Source organism: Ammodytes marinus (assembly GCF_949987685.1).
Source record: "Ammodytes marinus genome assembly, chromosome: 12".
Taxonomy (NCBI): domain Eukaryota; kingdom Metazoa; phylum Chordata; class Actinopteri; order Uranoscopiformes; family Ammodytidae; genus Ammodytes; species Ammodytes marinus.
Genome location: NC_137216.1, coordinates 14,244,936 through 14,266,811, shown reverse-complemented (window position 1 = coordinate 14,266,811; position 21,876 = coordinate 14,244,936). Strand labels below are relative to the sequence as shown.

General features: G+C 40.0%; 1 protein-coding gene across 1 annotated transcript in view; it reads left to right on the top strand.

The window, feature by feature from the left end:
* Positions 1 to 19,144, top strand: part of erbb4b (erb-b2 receptor tyrosine kinase 4b) — a gene marked incomplete at its 3' end in the record, with an annotated part of 297,976 nt that extends 278,832 nt beyond the window's left edge. The window contains exons 21-28 of the mRNA XM_080038662.1: positions 4,044 to 4,199; positions 5,790 to 5,865; positions 8,723 to 8,869; positions 11,000 to 11,097; positions 12,107 to 12,277; positions 16,674 to 16,917; positions 17,641 to 17,769; positions 18,474 to 19,144. Of these exons, the coding sequence (XP_079894788.1) occupies positions 4,044 to 4,199; positions 5,790 to 5,865; positions 8,723 to 8,869; positions 11,000 to 11,097; positions 12,107 to 12,277; positions 16,674 to 16,917; positions 17,641 to 17,769; positions 18,474 to 19,144 (1,692 nt within the window). The remainder of the gene's footprint in view (positions 1 to 4,043; positions 4,200 to 5,789; positions 5,866 to 8,722; positions 8,870 to 10,999; positions 11,098 to 12,106; positions 12,278 to 16,673; positions 16,918 to 17,640; positions 17,770 to 18,473) is intronic.
* Positions 19,145 to 21,876: the final 2,732 nt, after the last annotated feature.

Here is a 21,876-nt window from a genome sequence, read left to right as displayed (position 1 = left end):
GTCTTTGTCACTTATACTTACTCCATCAGCTACATCTCATGCCTCCCAATCTTAATCTACGTCCTGTACCTTGGTTTCCAACAATGGCGGCAACAGCGTTCTATCACCACGGCTACAACAAGTCACTCTGATGTCTTCACCTACCACTCCGTCGCAATGCAGATAGTTGCAATGTTTTTTATCGGTTTGTTTGTATACGGCACCTACAGAAATCTCCCAGTGCTGATAAACGTTGGGACACACATCATTGTTGACTTATACTTTGGACAGTATCTGTTCCACCTCCTGACATGTGTGGAGCGATACGTGGCTGTTGTTCACCCCGTCACATATCTGGGTTTGAGAAAATCTCGCTGGGTCAGGAACAGAAACATCATCATAGGATGTGTTTGGCTGTTTTGCTTTGCTTGGATCCCTGCGTTATTTCACATCCCCTATGACGTGTATACCTACACGAATCTCAGTGGACTGGTGTTCTACTTAATTCTCATTGCTTTTTGCAGCATTTCTGTTCTCTGCGTTCTGAAGCGCCCAGGGCCGGGGGAAGTAGATGGGAAGGGGAAGCGGGTTGACCGGATAAAGCAGAGGGCTTTCAGCACCATCATGGCGATAATGGGAGTGATATTGGTGAGGTTTGGGGGGAATATTATGTTCAATGTGTTGCCAGCTGTGAGTGAGCAGAGTGCCAAGTGTGTGTTGATGTGGACAGCAATGTGGTTCGATCTGCTGAGTAGTTTGGTGATGCCTCTGCTGTTTCTACACCGGGCTGGAAAGTTACAGTGCTGTAAACAAAACAATGAATCAGGGTGAGGGTAGGAATACATCTGAGACTATCGTATCATAGACAAAAGCAAAGATTACACATGTAGAAAATGTTTAAAAAAAAATTGTGGTTAGATGTTGAAAGTGAATCTTAAACGATAGTCTGCGGTAGCTTCACATTCGTTTTTCTACAAAGATCATTCTGGCATTTCTCTAACTTCCATAGGGAGGAGTTCCGTACTACTGGGCTAATAAGGCGTTCCGACCTAACGTTCATCCCTTATAGTGGAAGGCAGCTTCTGATTGGTTCATGTAGTCGTCAATCTAGCCACAACGGACAGAAAGTGTGGAGGGTCCGGTCTGACTGGAGGCTAGATTAATGACTACAGGAACCAATCAGGGGCTGCCTTCCACTAACAGACAGACATCTTTTTCGGATTGATTAGATTTTTTTGGATAGCAAAATATTTTAGTTCTGTTAGAATTTGGTGGGACATGTGGTCAAATCACAGCCATGAGCACACTGACACACAGGTGTGCTGGGCTAAATGACAGGCATTGATTTGAATACACACCTGGTTGTGATTTGAATTTTGTCAAATGTTCATCTTAATGGATTTATTAAATGAACCGTAGTCGATCCATTGCTACATTGTCGGCTCGGATGTAGATGTAGGTGTTTTTTTAGACTTTTTATTTATTTTAAGATGATCTTTTAGCATTTTTGTTATGCTGTGTGAGACAGCTTTGGAGAGATAGAGATGAAATCTGTCAGAGAGGGGAATGGCATGCAGAGAATGACCCGGGCTGGATTCTAACCCGGGTCTGCTGTGAAGAGGACGGAGCCTCTATGGGGGGAGGGGGGCTTTAACCACTACACCACTTTTATTTTGATATTGTTGATTCATTTTAGTGTTTAGGAAAGTTTAACGTGTGAGATTATGAATGTGCGTGTGCATTTATCAGTTAAGGTCTATAAGTATAATTTGTATTTTATTATAGTATAATGTTAGCCTGGCTCTGCCCGCCCACCTACTTCTGCCCAAATTTAATTTTCCCTTCAGTAGTCAGCCTGGGGATGGGGCGTATTAGTGGGATTTTGCTCGAACAAATTTCTGAGTGTCCAATCAGCGAACAGAGGAAGTGGCTGAGAACGATGATGTCGAAGTAGCACTCCAGTTTCAGTTGAATGCTGCGTTCCTTTACACTCGGAACTCTGAAATTTCCGACTTGGTAGTTCCGAGTTCCGACCTGTCTGTGTTCCAGTGCATCTGCTCGGGAAAGTATGGACGCCTACAACCTTTCTCATCCAAATAACTAAACGTTAGGCTCTAGCAAGTTACCGTTGCCAGGTACCAGTAGATCCATAGACTACAATATGTAGTGAAGTCGGAAATTTCCGAGTTCCCTAAACGCACCGTCAACAGCCGGCTCACAACCAAACGTTATGCGATTGGTTGGCTAATCCAGAGTGGCACTGAGCAGATCTAATAGTTTTCAACAGACACCCGCTTCCAAGTGAGTGAACGTTTGCCAATTACAGCAGTTTCAGACCTTCTGTACAAATGAAATGAAGTACGATGGTCTGGTAGCACCAGGCTAGTATAATGTAGCAAGCCGATATTATTGTATTACTGTATTTCAATAAACAAATAAATGTCAGGATAATTTACTCTGTGTTTGATTGTGTTTTTATTGTGAATTCTTTAAACAGATCGTGTGAATGTCGATAGTTAGCCTGCTATTGGTGTATAAAGGTGTGTGAATGGTAACGTGGGAATGGGAAAAAGAGTCTCCGGTCTCAATGGGATTTACCTGTATAAATAGTAAATATAAATAAAGGTTGAAAAAAAAGATCAGACAGCTTACATGACAAGTGACTGATATTCAAATACTGAGGCTACCGAGGCTACGGGCTCCATTATGTGACATAGGAAATTTGCCTTCTGTAATTTACCGTAAAAAAAAGTTTCATAAAATGTAAACTACTTTTGCAAATAAGACACTCAGCCCTGCTCTTCACACACACACACACACACACACACACACACACACACACACACACACAAAAACAAACACATACACACACAAACAGGTGCCTGTCCATGTGAGTTGAGCAGGTGTGCACAAGTGTATACAGTATATGTATGTTTAGTTCCAGCACACATACTGTGTGCTGGAACTAAATGTCATCTCCTGGGAGGGAGCCAAATGAGGCAGTGTGATCATAGCCTTACCAATGTAATCTCACCTCTTAGACTGCCGCTACCCAACCCCACATATCCCTCCTCCCCTTCCTCCTCTTTCCCTCTCTATACACTCTTTCAGCCCGTTCCAGCAAATACCAATTTTTATTTTTATTTTTTTTAAATTGTTTTTTCTATTGTATCAAAGCTTCTGTTACTGCTCGTCCAATTAGACCCCCCCTCCCCCCCCCCCCCCCCCCCCACACACACACACACACACACACACAATCTTTCTTTCAATTCAGATCCACTCTTGCAGTGATGCCCAATAGGCAGCGTAGACTGTAGATGTGGAGCAAAGGATGTAGCACTGTAAAGCATCTCGGAGTGGAACAGATTCCCTAGAAATTAATTTCACAGTTTTGTCACATGGAAACTTCATCTGAAAACACCTCTGAATGTCAGAGCGAAACCTAGTAGCCTCTGTTCAAGGCAGATACATTTGCTGATTATTAATGAAGGTATGGACAGGGAGAGAGAGAGAGCAAGGGGGCAGTTTCTTAATTGTTTGGTAAATGTATTGAATGAAATGGTTATTTTAAGCCAACATTCCTCACTCGTCTGGGCCCCGCTTTAATTGAAAAGCTGCCTCTGGGTTGATGCTTATGGATGCTGCTGTTATTGCGTCGCCAGGCATTTGGCAATGCAGAGGGCTTTTTCCCGCGGTCTAGTTGTTGATTGATGGGAATTATAGCCATAAAAATAACAATGTGGTGGTAATGATGATGACACAAATAATTATAGGAATTCTAATGGGGTCTTGATGGTGGTAGTGATGATGATGATGAAGACAGATGGCGATGTTGAACAGCCCTCGCATGTGTGTGTGTGTGTGTGTGTGTGTGTGTGTGTGTGTGTGTGCGTGTGTGCGTGTGCATGTGTGCATGTGACGTGTGCGCGCGTGTGTGTGTGTGTTGCCTACTGCGTACCATTGCCTGCTCAGCCTGCTGAAAGGTGTGTTGTATATAAATGGGCTTGATAGGAATTATTCACTATGTGTGTGTCCGTCCCTGTGTGTGTGTGTGTGTGTTGCAGGGGATGATGTATCTGGAAGAGCGCAGGCTGGTGCACAGGGATCTGGCAGCCAGAAATGTCCTGGTCAAATCTCCCAACCACATCAAGATCACAGACTTTGGCCTGGCTCGCCTGCTGGACGTCAACGAGAAGGAATACAACGCTGATGGAGGAAAGGTACATCCATGCCATCAGACAAATAATCCCATTAAAAATGTGTCAGGGATTCTGGAGAACGCTTGTTCTCTTAAATTCACTTATTGTCAAAATCAGTTAATCTGCTACCTGTCCGTGCACTGAAAATACATGTGGTGTTAATGCACAGCCTAGGCTCTGTAAATGGTTATGTAAACAAAGGGCATGTTAACAAAAGAGGGCCCACCGTAGCTAGCAACATGCCAATTTACAGAGCCTAGGCTGTGTATTAACACCAGATCTTTGTATCAACGCATACACAGTATGGACAGGTAGCGAATCATGATGAGATATTCACCTTTAACAAATGGGCCTGTATTTGACATACAGTATGTCAGCCTCACACTGTACTGTGCAATATTATGGAGGGAACAGAGTGAGCGCCTGAAATAATTATGAATGTTTTAAAGGGCAAATTATTGTACATACGTATAGTTGAATGCTATAGTAAGAATATGAGTATATCTATTGGCGATATAGTACTATTTGTTGCACTACTGCTAGTATTATAAGTAGTGGTGGTATGGTGGCTGTGTAGGCTACATGCTTAAGGCCACTCTATATATTTAGTTTATGCCATGTAGCCATTTGAGCTTGCAGTGAGGGAGCTTGTTTTTATCTACTGCTGGAAGTGTTAAGTTTCCGAGGCACATTTAGAAATAATACTATTGAATTACTATTTTGGAGCCAGCCATTGACATGCTGTAAATGAAAGAGTACACATTAGCATTAATTAGGGTATTATATCCTGAGGGAGGAACTTAGCCCATCACAAAGGACAGCTTTAGTGCTGTCTGTGAGACACTATTCTGCTCTATTGGACCGTTTTATTTACTTGGGGAAATGGAGATCTCAAAAAAAACCTATACACATAGTAAACAAATACATCCTTTGAGCTTTCCATACACGGGCTTTTGGCCTCTTCAATTCTTTGTACATCCCTTTTGTATTTTGTTTTCAAACCCCCTCTTCTCAGGAAAGCCTATTTTAGCCTCTCTCACCCCCCTTTCTTGTGGTTTCTTTATGCTTTGTGTCAACACCGGGCACTTCCCTCCACTGAGAGAAAGGAGGACACAATCTCACCCTCGACATCCAACTCAACCTCCATCACTCTAATAAATAGAATTGGCTTTTAAATCTAATCACAGTATTACGCTGCATCCCAGACAGTGCTGCCATTTGCCTGTAGTACAACTGTGTGTGTGTGTGTGTGTGTGTGTGTGTGTGTGTGTGTGTGTGTGTGTGTGTGTGTGTGTGTGTGTGTGTGTGTGTGTGTGTGTGTGTGTGTGTGTGTGTGTGTGTGTGTGTGTGTGTGTGTGTGTGTGTGCTTGCCTTTCCTACCATCAAACCTTCTGTTAATCTTCTTTCTGCCATACATTTTTTCTCACTTAAGTGGTAACCACTTCACAAATAGCTGACTCAAGTTTTGTCTGACCTTAAAACCTATGTTGTCAGTTTCTTTATCAAATGTATTCAAATAAATAAATGACACAAAGATTATACAACCCATTTTTTATTTAACGCTGCATGTATGTATGTATGTAATGCTGACGTTATGCTTCTACCTGGCAGATGCCCATCAAATGGATGGCCCTGGAGTGTATCCATTACAGGAAGTTTACTCATCAGAGTGACGTTTGGAGTTACGGTAAGCATCAAACATCTCCTTTTAGGGAGTTTGCGTGAAGTTGACGGAGCCTTGGTGGCCGCAGTATTTTCATATATCAGACTATACCTAAATATGTTGCTTCTGGAATTCTCCTCATAGAATTACATTATGATGAAAAACCAACATACAAACTTCAGTGCATTCCATCTCTATAGGGAACAATAGTTTGATAATGAAGGCGAGCCCTCAAAACACATTATGTAACATTTTGTTAAGTGCTCCAAAACTCGTGTTGAAGTGGATGTCATATGCTGAATGGCCGTCTTGATAAGCATGAGACAAAAGTCGTCAACATTGGTCCTGCAAATACATTTTAAAAAAAGACGACAATGTAGCCAAATGTATTGGACCTCTGTTTTCAAATGCCCATTTATCTACTCAAATCTGGGTGTCATGGTTGATCCTAATTTTGATTTAAGTCAAAGGTTTGTGTTAGTGATAGCTTATCCACACTATATATATATATAAAGACTGTCTCACATATGTAACTCAGTCAGTCATGCCTATCTCACCTGCAGCGTGTTCAAAATGCAGCAGCAAGACTCCTCACTGGTACCAAAAAGAGAGACCATATCAACCCCGTATTATCCTCCCTTTACTGGTTACCCATGAAATATAGAATTGATTTTAAGATTTGTTTTATGTGTTTTTGAAGCACTGCAGGGGCTGGCACCAGCTAAGTCCTCTCTCTTGAGTTCTCTCTCACTCCGTCAGTCCAAAGGTGGCTGAGAATTTTCCAATTACTACTCCCATATAGTTTAAATCTCTTGCTGTCAGGTCTTCTTATCAACACTATTTATTTTTTTATTTTTTTATTTATTATTATTCTTTCGGACAATTCCACACAATACACAATTTTCTCTTGCAAATATTCATACATCATACTTTGTGTTGTCCGAAGGGAGACGGAAGAAGCCAAAGGCTTATCAGGTCCCGCCCCCATTTTCATCAAATTCGGATTCAGATACACAGATTACTGTTACAAAATAAAAATAAAACAAACAAAAAACATTATTTTTTTATATATATAGCTATATATGTATATATACATATATACACACACACATATATATATATATATATATATATATATATATATATATATATACATATACTTTTTTTTTAAGAATCTGCAGTCCAATACACAGTCAATTTTAATCTAATTGCTTCAGCTTTTAAAATCAGTTCAGCACAGTTCAGTTTTTCTGTGACAATGCCAAGTGTATAAAGTGTGAAGTGGCCTTGTATTTGGCCTGTTCCATTACTAAACTGGTAGTCTAAACACTTCTGCAAAAGTATTCCAAAACAAGTCTGTCTGCTGGCCTGTATTATTTGTTACAACATTGTAATGAAAGTGACATTGACATTGTGCTCAGGTTATTAGTCTGTAATTTTCAATAATTTTTGAAACATAATTTGCTTTGAAATTGCGCAAACTGCAACTCCCTGTGACAACTTCATCAAGTCCATTCCACAGCTTAATACCATTTACAGATATCGAAAAGGATTTAAGTGTGGTCCGTATATTTTTCTCAGTGAATTTACCTTTTCTTCTTAAATCATGCAAAACTTCTCTGTCTTCAAACATTGCTTGTAAATGTATTTAAGCCTGCCTTAAGACCAAAGGCTGCTTAATTATTGATATGTAATAACTTTGTATTTTCATTTGGATCATTTAAATGCATTTCACTTCAGTAGCTATAAGTTTTTTTTAAGAGGAATGCAAAATGTGTACATGTACTGCAGTCATGCTGTAGTCTTGGCATTAGCATGTCAATGGTTAGCATTATCAGTCAGAAAATTTGGGATGTTGGCAGAGATAAGAACGTAAAGACATATTCAAAGGAATGATTCAGGAAAGCTGCATTGCGTGTACAGTAAACTGTAAACAGCTTGCTAGACAGGCAAGGCAATTATAAACCTAACGTAGTATTGTTTCCCCTCACTTCTTTAACTGTTTGAACGTGTCGCAATCTCAATAACTGGAAAACTTTCACTGGGCGATCTACTCCCTTTAGGCTTACAATACTCAAATCTGTCTTCTTAGCCTCAGGCATGTCAGCAACATTTAAATCCAGAGACTAATCTTCTCCATTATCCTTCAGTCTTATGAGATTTGTATTGCTATTATTGCAAATACAAATTTCCTGTTTAAGTCTACCAATGACTCAAGGAGTAATTAAAAAAAAAATCTAAAAAAAAATATATATGGAAGATGGGTCATATCAAAGAGAATAATGTGTGTTTGATTAAAAGTATCCGTTTGGTTCAGTGTGTCCGTGTCCCCAGTGCCCCCCCCCCCCCCCCCCCCCCTTATGACCGAGGGCTATTATAGTTCCATCTTATATAGTGTGCATTTACTCTGCTTAACATTCATTAGCTCATTAACACGAACATGATTAAGGCTGGAGAGTGCTGAAAGGTTAGATTGACTGATGACTTTCAAGACCGTGATTAGTTCCCCTCATCACTCGTCTTGTTCTCTGATCTCGTCCTCTCTTCTTTACCCTCTTCTTTTTTTTGTTGTTTCCTCTTTTATCCTACTTGTCTTCTGTCCTGTCTCTTCTTCCCTCTTTCTTTTCCCATCTCTTTACTTGAATCTTCTCTACTCTTTAATCATCTCAACTCCTTATTCTCCCAACACCCATTTTCTCTCACGGCCATTCTACTCATCTTTTCTCCGCTCTCTGCTTGATAATTCCTATGTGAACATGCTTTCTCTTTCTGCTGAATCATAATGATCCTTCCTTCTTTTATTTTCTTTTATTTTCCTTGTGTAATTTCCCCTTTTTTCTCTCTCCCTCCATCCAACTCTTTTTTTTCCGTATTTTTTTAGGAGTGACCATCTGGGAGGTGATGACCTTTGGAGGGAAACCGTTCGATGGGATTTCCACCAGAGATATCCCCGACCTGCTAGAGAAAGGAGAGCGTCTGCCTCAGCCACCCATATGCACCATAGACGTCTACATGGTCATGGTCAAATGTGAGTGGAGTCTGCAAGGGGGTTGGGCAAAATATCACAAACTACTAACAACACGACATTATTATAACATGTATTTAACCAGGCAAGTCTCAATGAGATTAGAAATCTGTTTTCCAAGAGAGACCTCGCCAAAATGGACAGCAGTGAACGGATACAGCTACAACGTAACACATGGCGACAAAATACAAGTTCAAAATGCACTTTGAGTGCAATTGGGAAAATACACGATTGATAAGAGCATTTGAAATTTCCAATGGAGGCTGACTTTAAACTCTTTAACAACGAGAGGTCACTCAGTCCTGAAGTCTGAGCTCCTTCTGCAGGCTATTCCAGTGAGGGTGTGCAGAGAACTTGAAGGCCTTAAGTCAACATTTCTCTGAACGTCTCCACAATTAATTCACATTCATATATTAACTGCAGAGCTTTTTAATTGGATTGAAGTATTTTTCTTTCAAGATTTCACAGTTTTTCTGTTGTGCATCGGCTCCATTTCAAATAGAAGAAAAGTCAATGATTTTTTAAAGGTTAGGAGAGGGCCAGCTGGTTTTTAATTGAAACACGCATAATTAATAACGCTTTATTGAGTGATTTTTCAAAATGCCAGTATACGCCTGTTTTGTAAAAGAGGGTCAAAGATGAAGTTTACAAAGCTGAAGTATTCAAATTAATTTTCCGTTTATATCTTTTCGGTTCATGGTACACTATGAATGCCACTGAAACATCACTCTGATGGAAATTATTAGTGAGAAATCCTTCAAAACTACCAAAAGCTTAGAAGAAGTTGTGGTACAAGATGATGTAGAAAACATTTTTTTTTCTGGCTGGCTTTGACCCCCCCCCCCACCAAAATGTTGGCCGTATCAGTCGGTCACTGCTGTCATGCCCACATGGCGTTGTAACCTCTGGCCACAGTTGCCAGGACAACTACTCGGTGCCAAAACCGCCGCGGCCTTGTCCTCTAGTCTCCTAGCTGCAGCCTCTGGCCCTCACTGTCACATTGGCCCTTTCTGAACCTGTGCCAACATGGCAAGCAGACACACACACACACACTGCAGGGAAAGGTCACTTTCACCTGCCTGTCACCTGCTGCACCACCATACATGCACTGTGTAGTAGAGTATGAGGTCATACACCTAAATTACACAGACACGTGGTGAAGATGTGTTTCCTGTTATTCACTGTGCGATCCCTACTCTAGGATTAATTGGCTTAAATCTACGTAGCAGGATAAAAGATGGTTATTTTCTACATATGAAATAATCCACATCTCTCCTTCTTTCCATCTCCATCTATTATCATTTCCCTGGATATCTAGACAGGCTGTACTCAGAGCCAGATCACATGATTGCTCGGGCATCATACCCATGTGTTCACAGGGAAATTGGCAAAAAGAGCGCTTTTCTCCATATGGCAATTTTAGTGATGAAACAGTATTTATAAAGTATTTCTGATTCTGATTGTATTTGGATAGAAAACAACAACTCTCGCCATAAAGAGAAGTTCATTAGAAATTCTGCAATTGAACATTTAGGAAGAAATAAGAATATTACAGAGAAGGACAAATATTTAAAATCAAAAATATATTCAGGTCTTTACAATTGGGAAATGTTCTTACACAGGCAACATTACTTTGGCACAGTTGAAATGACTGGGTGGGAATGTTTGGGATAATGACTAAGAAGGTATTGGTGCTGTTGGGTTTAGTAGCCGTCTACACGGTTCTCCCTTACAGACCTTTCAGGTTGACAGTCATTCACACTGCAGTAACATGCTTACTTACTCATAATGAAAAACGTGTGTCATATTGGGATCAAAGGATTTCTACAAACGTCAAATTATATGAATGTTTTATGCAAATAGCAGATATTGTAGCATACATATTGACGTGGTGTGTGTAGGCACACTCCCTGCCACCAGTGTGTGATGAATACAGAAATGTTCTGCTTGTTACAAGTAACACATACCATTTGAATGAACCATACCAAGAGAGTAAGACAAGGAAGTGATCTTGATGGGTGTAGATGAGGTGGGCTTTTCGAGCAAGATAACAAGTATCCACAGGTTTGAATTTCAATATGTTGTTTTGGAACCTCATACTGGTCAGACACTAACACAAAGCTGTGTTTTCAGGTTGGATGATTGATGCCGACAGTCGGCCCAAGTTCAAGGAGCTGGCTGCAGAGTTCACTCGGATGGCTCGAGATCCCCAAAGATACCTGGTCATCCAGGTAGGTCAATCTTGATGACCTTCCTACAAGATCTGGGTTATATGCTGTGACATCTTGTTTTCAGTGGGTCTAAAAACCTGACTAAATTCAAATTATCAGTAGATGACATTGATAGATATTACAAATAAAATTTTACTTTCCAATCATGAGTGAGAAGATACACCGACTGCTCATTACATTGCTCTCGTTATGATTTTGGGAAGGAAAAATGTGTCAACTAATGGCAAGCCTTCATCATCAGCTTAAATCAAAAATATTGATGACAGGGAGGGTGCTCGTGGTGTAGTGGCGTCTGCCCGTAGAGGCTCAGTCATCAGAAGACAGAAGACCACAGGTTGGAATCCGGCCCGTAGTCGTTCTCTGCTTGTCATTCCTCTCTCTGCCCCATTTCACCTCTGTCTCTCCAAAGCTATCCAATAAACCAAAATATGCCAAAAAAAGTATCTTTATGTGACTCTATGTGAGATAAATAAGTCAACCATTTTGTAATTGCACAATTTCACACAATTATTAATAAGATGTGTTGTGGAATTGAAATATCAACCTTTAAAAGATGTGAATTTAGGCAATTAATACCAGATGACACAATGTTTAAATACAAAAATAGAACAGATCTTTAATGTTTGCAAACAGGGTCAAGACAAACAATGCAACAAGGGGATTTAAATGAAATGACCAATGATAGGCGGTCATACAGAGAATGTATAGTGAAATCTAATTACGCACAAACATTCCAGCCTACGTACAAGATTCTCCTCAGCCAGATATATTGTTAGTTATCTTACAGACATAGTTCTCTGGAGCCATCTCAGTCAAAACATACATTCCTTACGCAGTTTGAGTATCTCAGCACATAACAACCTTCACCATCAAGGTAAGGTCAGGATTTTTGTTGATTAGCTTACGAATATTTAGAGTCAAGATGGCACTAGTCTATACAAACAAATATTTATTATGACTGTAACAGATGCTAATACAATTTACACACATTCATACACATTTTTCCCAGGGGGACGACCGCATGAAGCTGCCCAGTCCAAACGACAGCAAGTTCTTCCAGAGCCTCCTGGACGAGGAGGAGCTGGAGGACCTGATGGATGCTGAAGAGTACCTGGTGCCCCACTCCTTCAACATCCCACCACTGGCATACACTCCACGCACACGCATGGACTCCAACAAGGTATTTTCAGTCTCCAAATTCTCTAAAGAATATAGGTTCCCAGTTTTTTTTAGTCTTTCTTCAATTAAAGGTGCTATGAAGAACTTTTGAATTGTTCTCTATATTATACATCTTTTAATGCTGGCCAATTAAGGATTATTTCCTGCTTTCTATGTACTAAGTGTTTCTGGACAAAATCCACAACTTTTTTTTCTGTGCAAAAAAATGCATACAGAAGTTTATCTGAAGCTATTGGGAGGGTTCAGCAAAAGTCAGTCAATTCAAACGAGTTACTTCCAAAGATACAGCCTATTTAGTCTGAAATTCCCTATTCATCTTTCCCATGTTCAGCTGCAGTAGAAAGACGAAAAATAGATACATTTGTTAACTAAAAAGAGGTCCTCATTTGTATAACTCGGATGGCTGAAACCTCATGTAAATACCGATACACTGTTGAATGCATTACAACAATGCAATACTTTATCGGTGAATTGTGTCCCCAATCACTACCATTAAACACACATCAAAAAGGCATATACCCAGTAAAAATATCTTCTTCAGAAAAAAAGGCAAGCCTGATGTTAAAATGTACTGTATGTCCTGTTTACTTGTTGACCAGCAAAAGTAAACTATGCCTTATTCATATGTGCCATGGTGGATAATCTGCAGTCAGTACATTTTTGGATCATCTAACAAACCTCTGAGTAGCCTTTGACTAGCCTGACTAGCCTGTGAAAAATTCAGTAGACCAACTTTATTTATTATTTTTCTTTTTAATTTTTTGGGCATGTTTATGCTTTATTGATAGTGTAGAGACAGAGTTGAAATGGGGCAGAGAGGGGAGTGACATGCAGAGAACGACCGCGGGCTGGAATCGAACCCGGGTCCGCTGCTAGCCGAGGCCCATGGGGGGGACGCCCTACCAACTGAGCTAAGGGCGCCCCCCTCAGTACCAACTTTCCATTTAAAATATAAAGTGTTGATTAAATGATGAACATAGGCTTGACACTTGCGCTTAGTTGTTAACAACAAACACAGAAATTGTTTTATGTTATACCCAGGGAGCAAAATCCCATTTTTTCTGAAAACAGACATGGAATATTGTAAAAGGTTGTTCACCAGAAATTATATCTAGGACCTTCAAAGATCACAACCTGGCCAACTACATGCTCGAACGCTATAGGGGGCAGATGTAGCAAAGCGGAGCCACGGTTTAAGGCGAGGGTAAAAATTATTTTTTTTTAACTTAGATATCATCATGAAATGTTGCCAGTTTTCTAGATTTTTTTTTGAATATATACTGTATGCAAATTTGGCATATTTCACTAATTATGCACACATTTGCAAATATTTAAAAATTCTATATCTAGATGTTGGATAAAGCCAGAGTTAAAGCCAAACAGAACAGATTTGGGACACAGACTTTTTTTCATTTAATAAATCTAAAAATACTATGGACAGGTCTTAAAAATGCATTTTCAGCATGTTTTGGAGAAGAACATGTCTCATAAATCAGACACTGAACAACATATGAACAAATCCTTCTGTTATAACCTTCAGACTAGTGCTAAGAATAATCATTGAAAGATTAGTTCATGTAAGGGCTTTAGAAGTTGAGATTTGGTTTAGAGTATTGAAAAAAACTATCAAAACATGTATATCTAACCAAAATTATCACTTGATTTCTCACAGAGGAAGTTTGTTATGTAGAAACTTAATACACTAATATGATGTCAAAATGCAAAAAAGATTTTAACTCTGGCATTATCCAACATCTAGATTTTTTTTTTAAGATTTGCAAATGTATGCATAATTAGTGAAATATGCCAAATGTGCATATATATTCAAACATTTTTGAAAAAAACACAAAATATCTTTGTTTTAATATCAGTAATCAACTGGCAACATTTCATGATGATATCTATATGTTAAAACATTTCAATTTTACCCTCGCCTTAAACCGTGGTTCCAATTTGCTATTAAGAAAAAAATAAGCCCCCTGTAGCTTTCTAGCAGGTAGTTGACCAGGTTGTCCACCCAGGTTGTGATCCTTGAAGGTCATAGATATCATTTCTGGTGAACAACCTTTGCCAATATTCCATGACCATAAAATCACTTTGCCCCCTGGGTGTTATTGCTGTGTAGTAAATTAGAATTGAGTTGCTTATCCTTTAATTGCACATTGACTCTTTCATATATTACCATTGAGCGATCAGCAGGGCGATTAAACCGTGAAGGAAAAAAGCGACTATATAAAGTCATTGTAGACATTCGGATCTTTTAGATCGTCTTTAAAGTGATGTGGGAATGGGTTTTCTCTGTGTGTCCTGCAGGACTCTCCTGTTCAAGTGCACAACATTGAGATCTTAAAGCAGAACCTCACACAGCTTTCTCAGTTACACTTTCATCTCCCTGTTGCTCGCTCTTCCCCGGTCTGTTTTCCTTGGTCTTTCTCCATTGTGGAGCTATGGTGATTGCCTTCATCATAATTGGCGTTCTCAGCCAGATTACCCTTAGTAATTCAACTGTTCATCTTTGGACTTTTTTTTTTTTTTTTTTTTTTACTTTTATTTATCCTCGAGAGACCAATTGAGGGGTGACCCTCATTTTCAATGACGTCGAGTTCAAAACAAATTCAAAGGAAAAACAACAATACATAAACAATATTCAATGCAAAAACATCAAATACACAACAACAGGTGAAGAGAAAAAAAACAATTGAAACATTTACATAGTGGTGAAGAGTGGCAGCAATCAAAATTAAATGGGTGAAAATACAATATAGCCTAATTAAAACAGTTACAGGTAGAGTTTGGCAGATTTAAGATAGTTTGTTTAAATTGTTTAAAGGATATGAAGGTATTTAGTTAAATTTGTTGCTGTAAGTTGTTCCAGGAGTCGGGGGCACTGAAGCTAAAAGCTGTCTTTCCTAGCTCAGACCGGGCTTGTGGGACATAAAGCATAAGCATGTCAGTGGAGCGGGTCTGATAAAGCCCATCTGAAATTTGCAGCATTTCTGTTAAATAACGAGGAAGCTTCCCGGACAAGGCTTTGTAAATAAAAATGTGCCAATGTGTGTCACGTCTCTCTTTAAGGGAGGACCACCCAACCTTTTCATATAAAAGACAATGGTGTGTGGCATAAGCATCTCCTGTGATGAACCTTAAAGCAGAGTGAAAAACATAGTCCAGGAGTTTAAGACATGAATGTGATGCATGCCGGTAAACCACATCACTTAAATCTGTTACAAAACCAGCCGCACAGCCAGGCAACTCAGTCCTTTTCTATTCCGACTTGTGTGTATGTGTCAGGATGTAGAAAGGCCAGCTGAATGCCAATGAGAGACATGGCTCCTTTGTCCAACTCTGTCTGATGCATTTCAGGGGGTGACATTATTTTATTTTCATAATATTTGTAAAGTGTTTTAGGCTTAGTTTTATTGGGGTGGATACTAAATTGTTATGATTATATTTATACAATGATATGCATCAACATAAGAAATGTAGATGATACTTATGAAGTCAATTATTGTCGATAACAAAATGCAATATTTACATATGAAAATAATCTTCAATTGAATAGCTCAGAGTGGGATTTAAACCTGTGTGTTAATTCACCAGTCCTGTTTGAAATAATTTCAATTTGTGGTTTTAATGGATAAGTGCAACACGAAAACAACAGATTTTCTCCCAGTATGATTTCCGACTTCTCAGACACTGTATAAGGGAAAGTAACCGAGGAAACATAAAATTTAAAACAAACCTCTTGTTGGATACATGGGGGAAAAAAGATAAATCACAATAAAGCACCCAGTGAGGTTCTAAAGAAGACCATTTTTTGTTGGTGAGCGTAGACGCAAATGCAAACAGCAGGACAGGGCTGATATGGCTACTTTAAGACTTTGCTGCATGGTGACTTTTTAATTAAAATCCTTTTAATTAAATTGTCCTTAGTCATGCTGGTATATCATTGTTTGACACTGCTGTTTGTCTCCCCTGCCTGTCACATTTTAATATAACGGATGAATAATGGTACAAAGGACTTGAATCGCCTTCTTTTCTTTTTGGACTACACGCTCAAATACCTTTTATAATTCCCAATATTATTGTACGGTACTTATTTGGTGCTTTGTATTATGTATTATTATTATTATTATTATTATTTTATTAATTCATTGTTGTATGTTGTACCTCACAAGTAAATCAAATGTGTACAGCCCAAAGACTAGACAACACTCAATTCTTTGCTCACTTATACCTGAACTTTAATCCTCAATTTAATTTTATTTTGCCATACCTCAACTTTGTATGTATTACATGGGCCTTACTTGTTCTTGGTAAATTGATAATCTCCTAATCTTATTCTAACATCAGCTCTCCTTTATTAACCCTCTCCCTCCTCCTCTGCTTCTACCTAGAACCAGTTTGGCTACCAGGACCCGAGTTACAGCATGCAGGACATGCTGGCCACCCTCCCCAGAGTGCTCTCTGTTCCACCAGTGCCTGGAGGCTGCCTCCCGTCACAGGACTTGGCCTTAGGAGGGCAGATTGCTGCTGGATTTGGCCGTGGCAACCAGGACGACCCTCGCTGCAATGGCACCCTGAGAAAACAGGCCTCCCCAATGTCAAGTATCCTTGGCTCAGCTCTCACTGCCGGACAAGGTAAAGCAAAGGGTTTTATTTGAAAGTACTAGGAACTGAGGGAAAATAGCCCTCAGTATCTACTCATGACGTGTTAGCGTGTCCTAAAATCAAACCAGCAGGTGAACCGAAAACAGTGTGAGATTGATGGATATCAAAAAAGAAACAGGGTCTATAAAACCGAGGCATCATCTATTTTTAACAATGTTTTTCACACATTGAATAGACAGTTTTGAGTTTGAAGGCATTGTGCATTCAAAATGTCTCCCTACAGCCAGTGTATTGAATTTTCTTATTGAGGCCTTAGTCTGCAGGTAGTGCTGTCAACTGTGTTTACATGTACACAAGGCCCCGATGCAAGATTTGTTGGGCCCATTCATACCTCCTTTGGAAATTTGGTTGTGTAAGATAGGGAGAAATCAAACCTCTGGTCAACTTAATAAATAAGGTGTATCGACCCTAGTGTGTGAAGTTGAAAATGGTGGTAAGGTATGAGGTCACAAATTTTTTTGACATTAGCCATAGCCAGGTCACAGAACAAACAGTAAAATTATTCTGGTTTACGGGTTATATTGAAAATGCATGGTGCTTATCGATTGGTGAATAATTACTTTCATTAAAGGACGACGCATATATACAAGAAACCACAACACTGTTTCCAGGATTCTCTTATTCATGAAGTTTTGTAAAGTACCACATCTAGCATTAATCGTGTATCTCCTTCCTGTCTTTTTGCTTCCAAAGGTGGAGGAGAGGATAGTAGTGGACAGCGTTACAGTGCCGATCCTACAGGCCTTTTATCTGAACGAGGGGCAAAAGGAGACAAGGACCAGGATGGCTACATGACTGCCATGAGAGACAAAAACAACTCAGGTTACTTTGGCAGATTTGAGAATTTATGAGTTCATCCATTGAGTTGGCTGGAGGATAAAATACAGTATTTACATACAGCACGTATCTGTTGTGCTAACTCAATTATTAATAAAATACAGCATTTCAATTTTAGGTTTCATTATGCCTCAGGCATTATGTTTTGTCGGGTTTTCCGTGCGGACCATTCTTGTGTACGAGATATCTCATGACCGCTTAAAGGGATTTTCTTCAAACTTCTCAAAAAATGTCAACTTTGACACAATGATGAATTGATAAGATTTTGGAGGTCAAAGGACAAGGTCGCTGTGACCTCAAGCCTCATGAACCCGATATCTCAAGAACAATTTAGGGTCAAATTTGGCACAAACTCAAACATAAAATCAAAGGTAAACTTACATTGTGGAGGTTAAAGGTAACTGCAAGACTGCATTGAGTGATATTGGTCAAATGTAGCACTCAAGTGTGAACTGAGGAGATTCTAGGGATCAAATGTTACTGCAACCTTTAATATTGTGAGATAGTACTAACCTTGTACCATATTTTAGCTTCTTAAAAGCATTACCTTTTTTTAAAGCATTGCCTACCACCACTGTACTTTCACATATAAGCACCAGGTAGTTCTAGTTTTACACTATTTGACACAACTGCAGCTTCAACAAAGATGAAAACAAAGCAGCTAATATTACCCTCCCCTTTTTTTCCAGACTATCTCAACCCAGTAGAGGAAAATCCCTTTGTCACGCGTCGAAGGAATGGTGACACCCACGCAGTGATTGATGCATCGGGTGGTCACACCCTTCACATTGCTGGAGCTGCTGTTGCCGCTAAGAGCCAGACCCTCCAAGAGGAAGACGAGTATGTCAACGAGCCGCTGTACCTGAATACCTTCCTTAACCCTGGAGACAAGAACGGATTGGCTGGTGCAGTGTCCATCTCTGGCCCTGGGTCCTCTGCTGCCCAATCAGTATCGCAAACAGTCAACCCATCAACGTCAAGCCACACCGTCTCCTCATCTGGATATGTGGTACACCCTGGCCACCTCCCACACCCATCATATCCATCACACACCCTGCATCCTGGGCATTCAGGACACACACTGCACTCAGGCATCACCAGCGGCACCATCATGTTTGATAAGAAAGGCAAGAAAGCCACTTTTGACAATCCTGAATACTGGCAGCACAGTCTACCACAGAAGTCCTCAATGCACAACCCTGAGTACCTGCAGGACTGCAGCACACGCTTCTTCTACCGGCAGAATGGACGCATTCGCCCGGCTGTTGCCGAAAACCAGGAGTACTTATCTGAGGCTGCTATGAAAGCTGGCAATGTGTTGCCACCTCCTCCATACAGACAGAGGAACACTGTAGTGTAGTGACCTGCCTGTAGCACAATGGAGGGATAAATAGAGGAATAAGTGGAAAAGAATGGACATTGAACAGTCCTCTTGTTTCTGTGCAGTACTTCTCCTGGGGTCTCCTCGCAACGTCCCTCAACACATCTCTCTGTCATGTCTCATTGCAAGTCTTTTATTCTCACTCCAAGGTTCTGCCTTTCATGACAGGACTTCAATAAGTGTCACTGGCAGCCTCATTTGACATTCAAACCATATTTTTCAACTCCATATTTGGCCATGATGTGGCAAGTAGACACATCTCTTTGAAGTTGGTTCTGTTCTGGAGCTCACTGTCCTGCCATCTTAAGTATCAGAAAGGTACAATAATAACCCAATCAACAATGGAAATCAATTGTCTAGCAAGGGGAAAATTGAGAAATGAAGAGGTTAGCCCAAAGAGAGGATTATTGCCATGACCTTTTCTTTTCACAACAATGTCCTCTTAGCACATGTTCACCTAGATGTACACAAACAGTATGCACACCTGTGCTGTTTCTTGTGTGCATTATGTCAAATGACACATTCACATGAAGTTGTGACGTGACTTACCAGCAAACCGGCAGTCATGCTCAAAAGCCCATGTGGCTTGCATGCCTGCCCACACGCTGCTTTGACTTTTACATGTTGCTGCATCAGTAATGGAATTCAAACATTTATCACGCACTGCTCATATCATGCCTCACACATGTTAACATGCTTGCAGCCTTGACACACCAATAATAACCATACATTAATTCATAAGAAAGTACACGCACACTGACAGATAAGCCTGCAGCCACTTGAAATATATATTCTGGAGCAGAAGCTCAATCGACCTTGTGCTTAAAGACAGGGTGTGCAGGGTACAGCGGTGCAGTGCAGAGAAAGGGTCAACAGGAAAGTAAATGCCACCGCAGTTTCACTGAAAGCATTGAAATAGCCCAATATGCCGTGGCAAGCATTCAACAGATTATTGGCAGGCTATGGTGGGATTTAAAAGGTAGATCAGTCAGAAGATGACCCTTGTCGCCATCCAGTGTGTAACTCTTAATTCCACACTAATCCAATCCCAGGAGCTTGCAAACCCACCACTTTGATATTACCTTCATAAAATCATTATAAGCAGCATTGAAAACGATATCACCAATGGTAACTGCAATACTAGGAATAATGTTTCAGGGGACCTGATTGTTGAAATGGACAGAGCTTTTAACAGACAAAGGAGCTTGATAATGGAAGAGAGAGCTGAACCTGAGGGGAAAATATTTTACAATGGATCAGAGCCTTGTTTTTCTTTTAAGGCATCGGGGATCTGTTAACTAGTCACCTTGTCTTATTCTTACGCAAGCAGCACAGGCACCCAACCACGAAAGAGCACTGTGGAGATGGCTAAAAGACTAACCCTGCCGAGCTGTTAATAAGCCAATTACATGTCATTACCAGACAGACAAAGGCTCTGTGGGCTGAGCGAAGTCTAGAAGGATATTTAAGTACACCAAAAGACAATGATAAAAAGATAAATGTGACCTTATGGTCACGACTACAGGGTCTTGCTCTTAGGGTTACCATGGAACACTAGAAAATGGGACTCTTTCAATTGTATTGGTGTTTGACAATAACGGTGAGACATTACAAGTAATCACTGATGGCTAGCTTTCGGTACCCCATACTGCCAGATGCCACAGTAAACTCTGATTGAGGCAACGAGCATCTGTCATAAAATGACTTCAAGGCCTAATTCAGGCTGGCGTTGATGATTTAAAAGCACTTATTGCTCTGACACAGCCAAGTGACTTTGCTGTTGTTCTCACTTTTTATTATGTGGCAGATATAACTTACATTGATGGTAATAGATAGTTTTCACTGCACTGCGGCCTCATGTTATCTGTTTGGTTAGGCATTTTACGAACAAAGGCAATCTCAAAGGAATATCATAATAGTAGTACTGAGTCGGGTTGAGAATTATACAATAATACACTATCACGACAGTTGATAGAAATTGATACATTTTTACAGTTTATACCAGGGAATGCTATCCCTTTTTATATCCCTTGTTTTACCATACTATTGCAGACACTGCTGAGTATTTTCAAAAAAGAATGGTGGGCCTCGTCTTTAACCAGAAAGCAGAAATCCCCGTCCATAAACACTTGATTGATTGAATTTCTAGAAAATGTCCAAATGTACTTAATTATGTTATAAAGTGATCTTGCAATACTAATCCATACTTAAGTTGATATGTGCATTTAACCACATCATCCGCCCTGAGTAACAGGTAAAATTTGGAGACTAATGCCTGTGCAAGCCTCATTGCTGACATACCAATGCACAACCACTGTTACACAACCTTGTGCCTCTATATTTAAAATAACAGGCAGAGGGAAGAGTCAGACAAGCAGAGTTGATGAATTACCGTACAAAACACAGATGTTACCCTGGCACAGGGCACTCTCCCCCTTTCAGGTTTTATGGGGAATCATAATCATCCAGTTAAGCTCCAGCTGAGTCACAACTTGCCACATCATAAAGGGACGTCAATCCTGTTGAAATAAAAGTATAATGGAAGACGGATTAGTAACACAGTGGATGCTCTGCTTAATTGTGCAACTCAACAGAAATGGGAATTTTATAGGTGGAGCAGGGTTTAAATGGTCAGTTTTGAAGGAGTGCTCTCTTACTAACCTGATTTAGCTGTGCTACATCTGTTTTCTCACACTTTTCTTTGTTCTTGT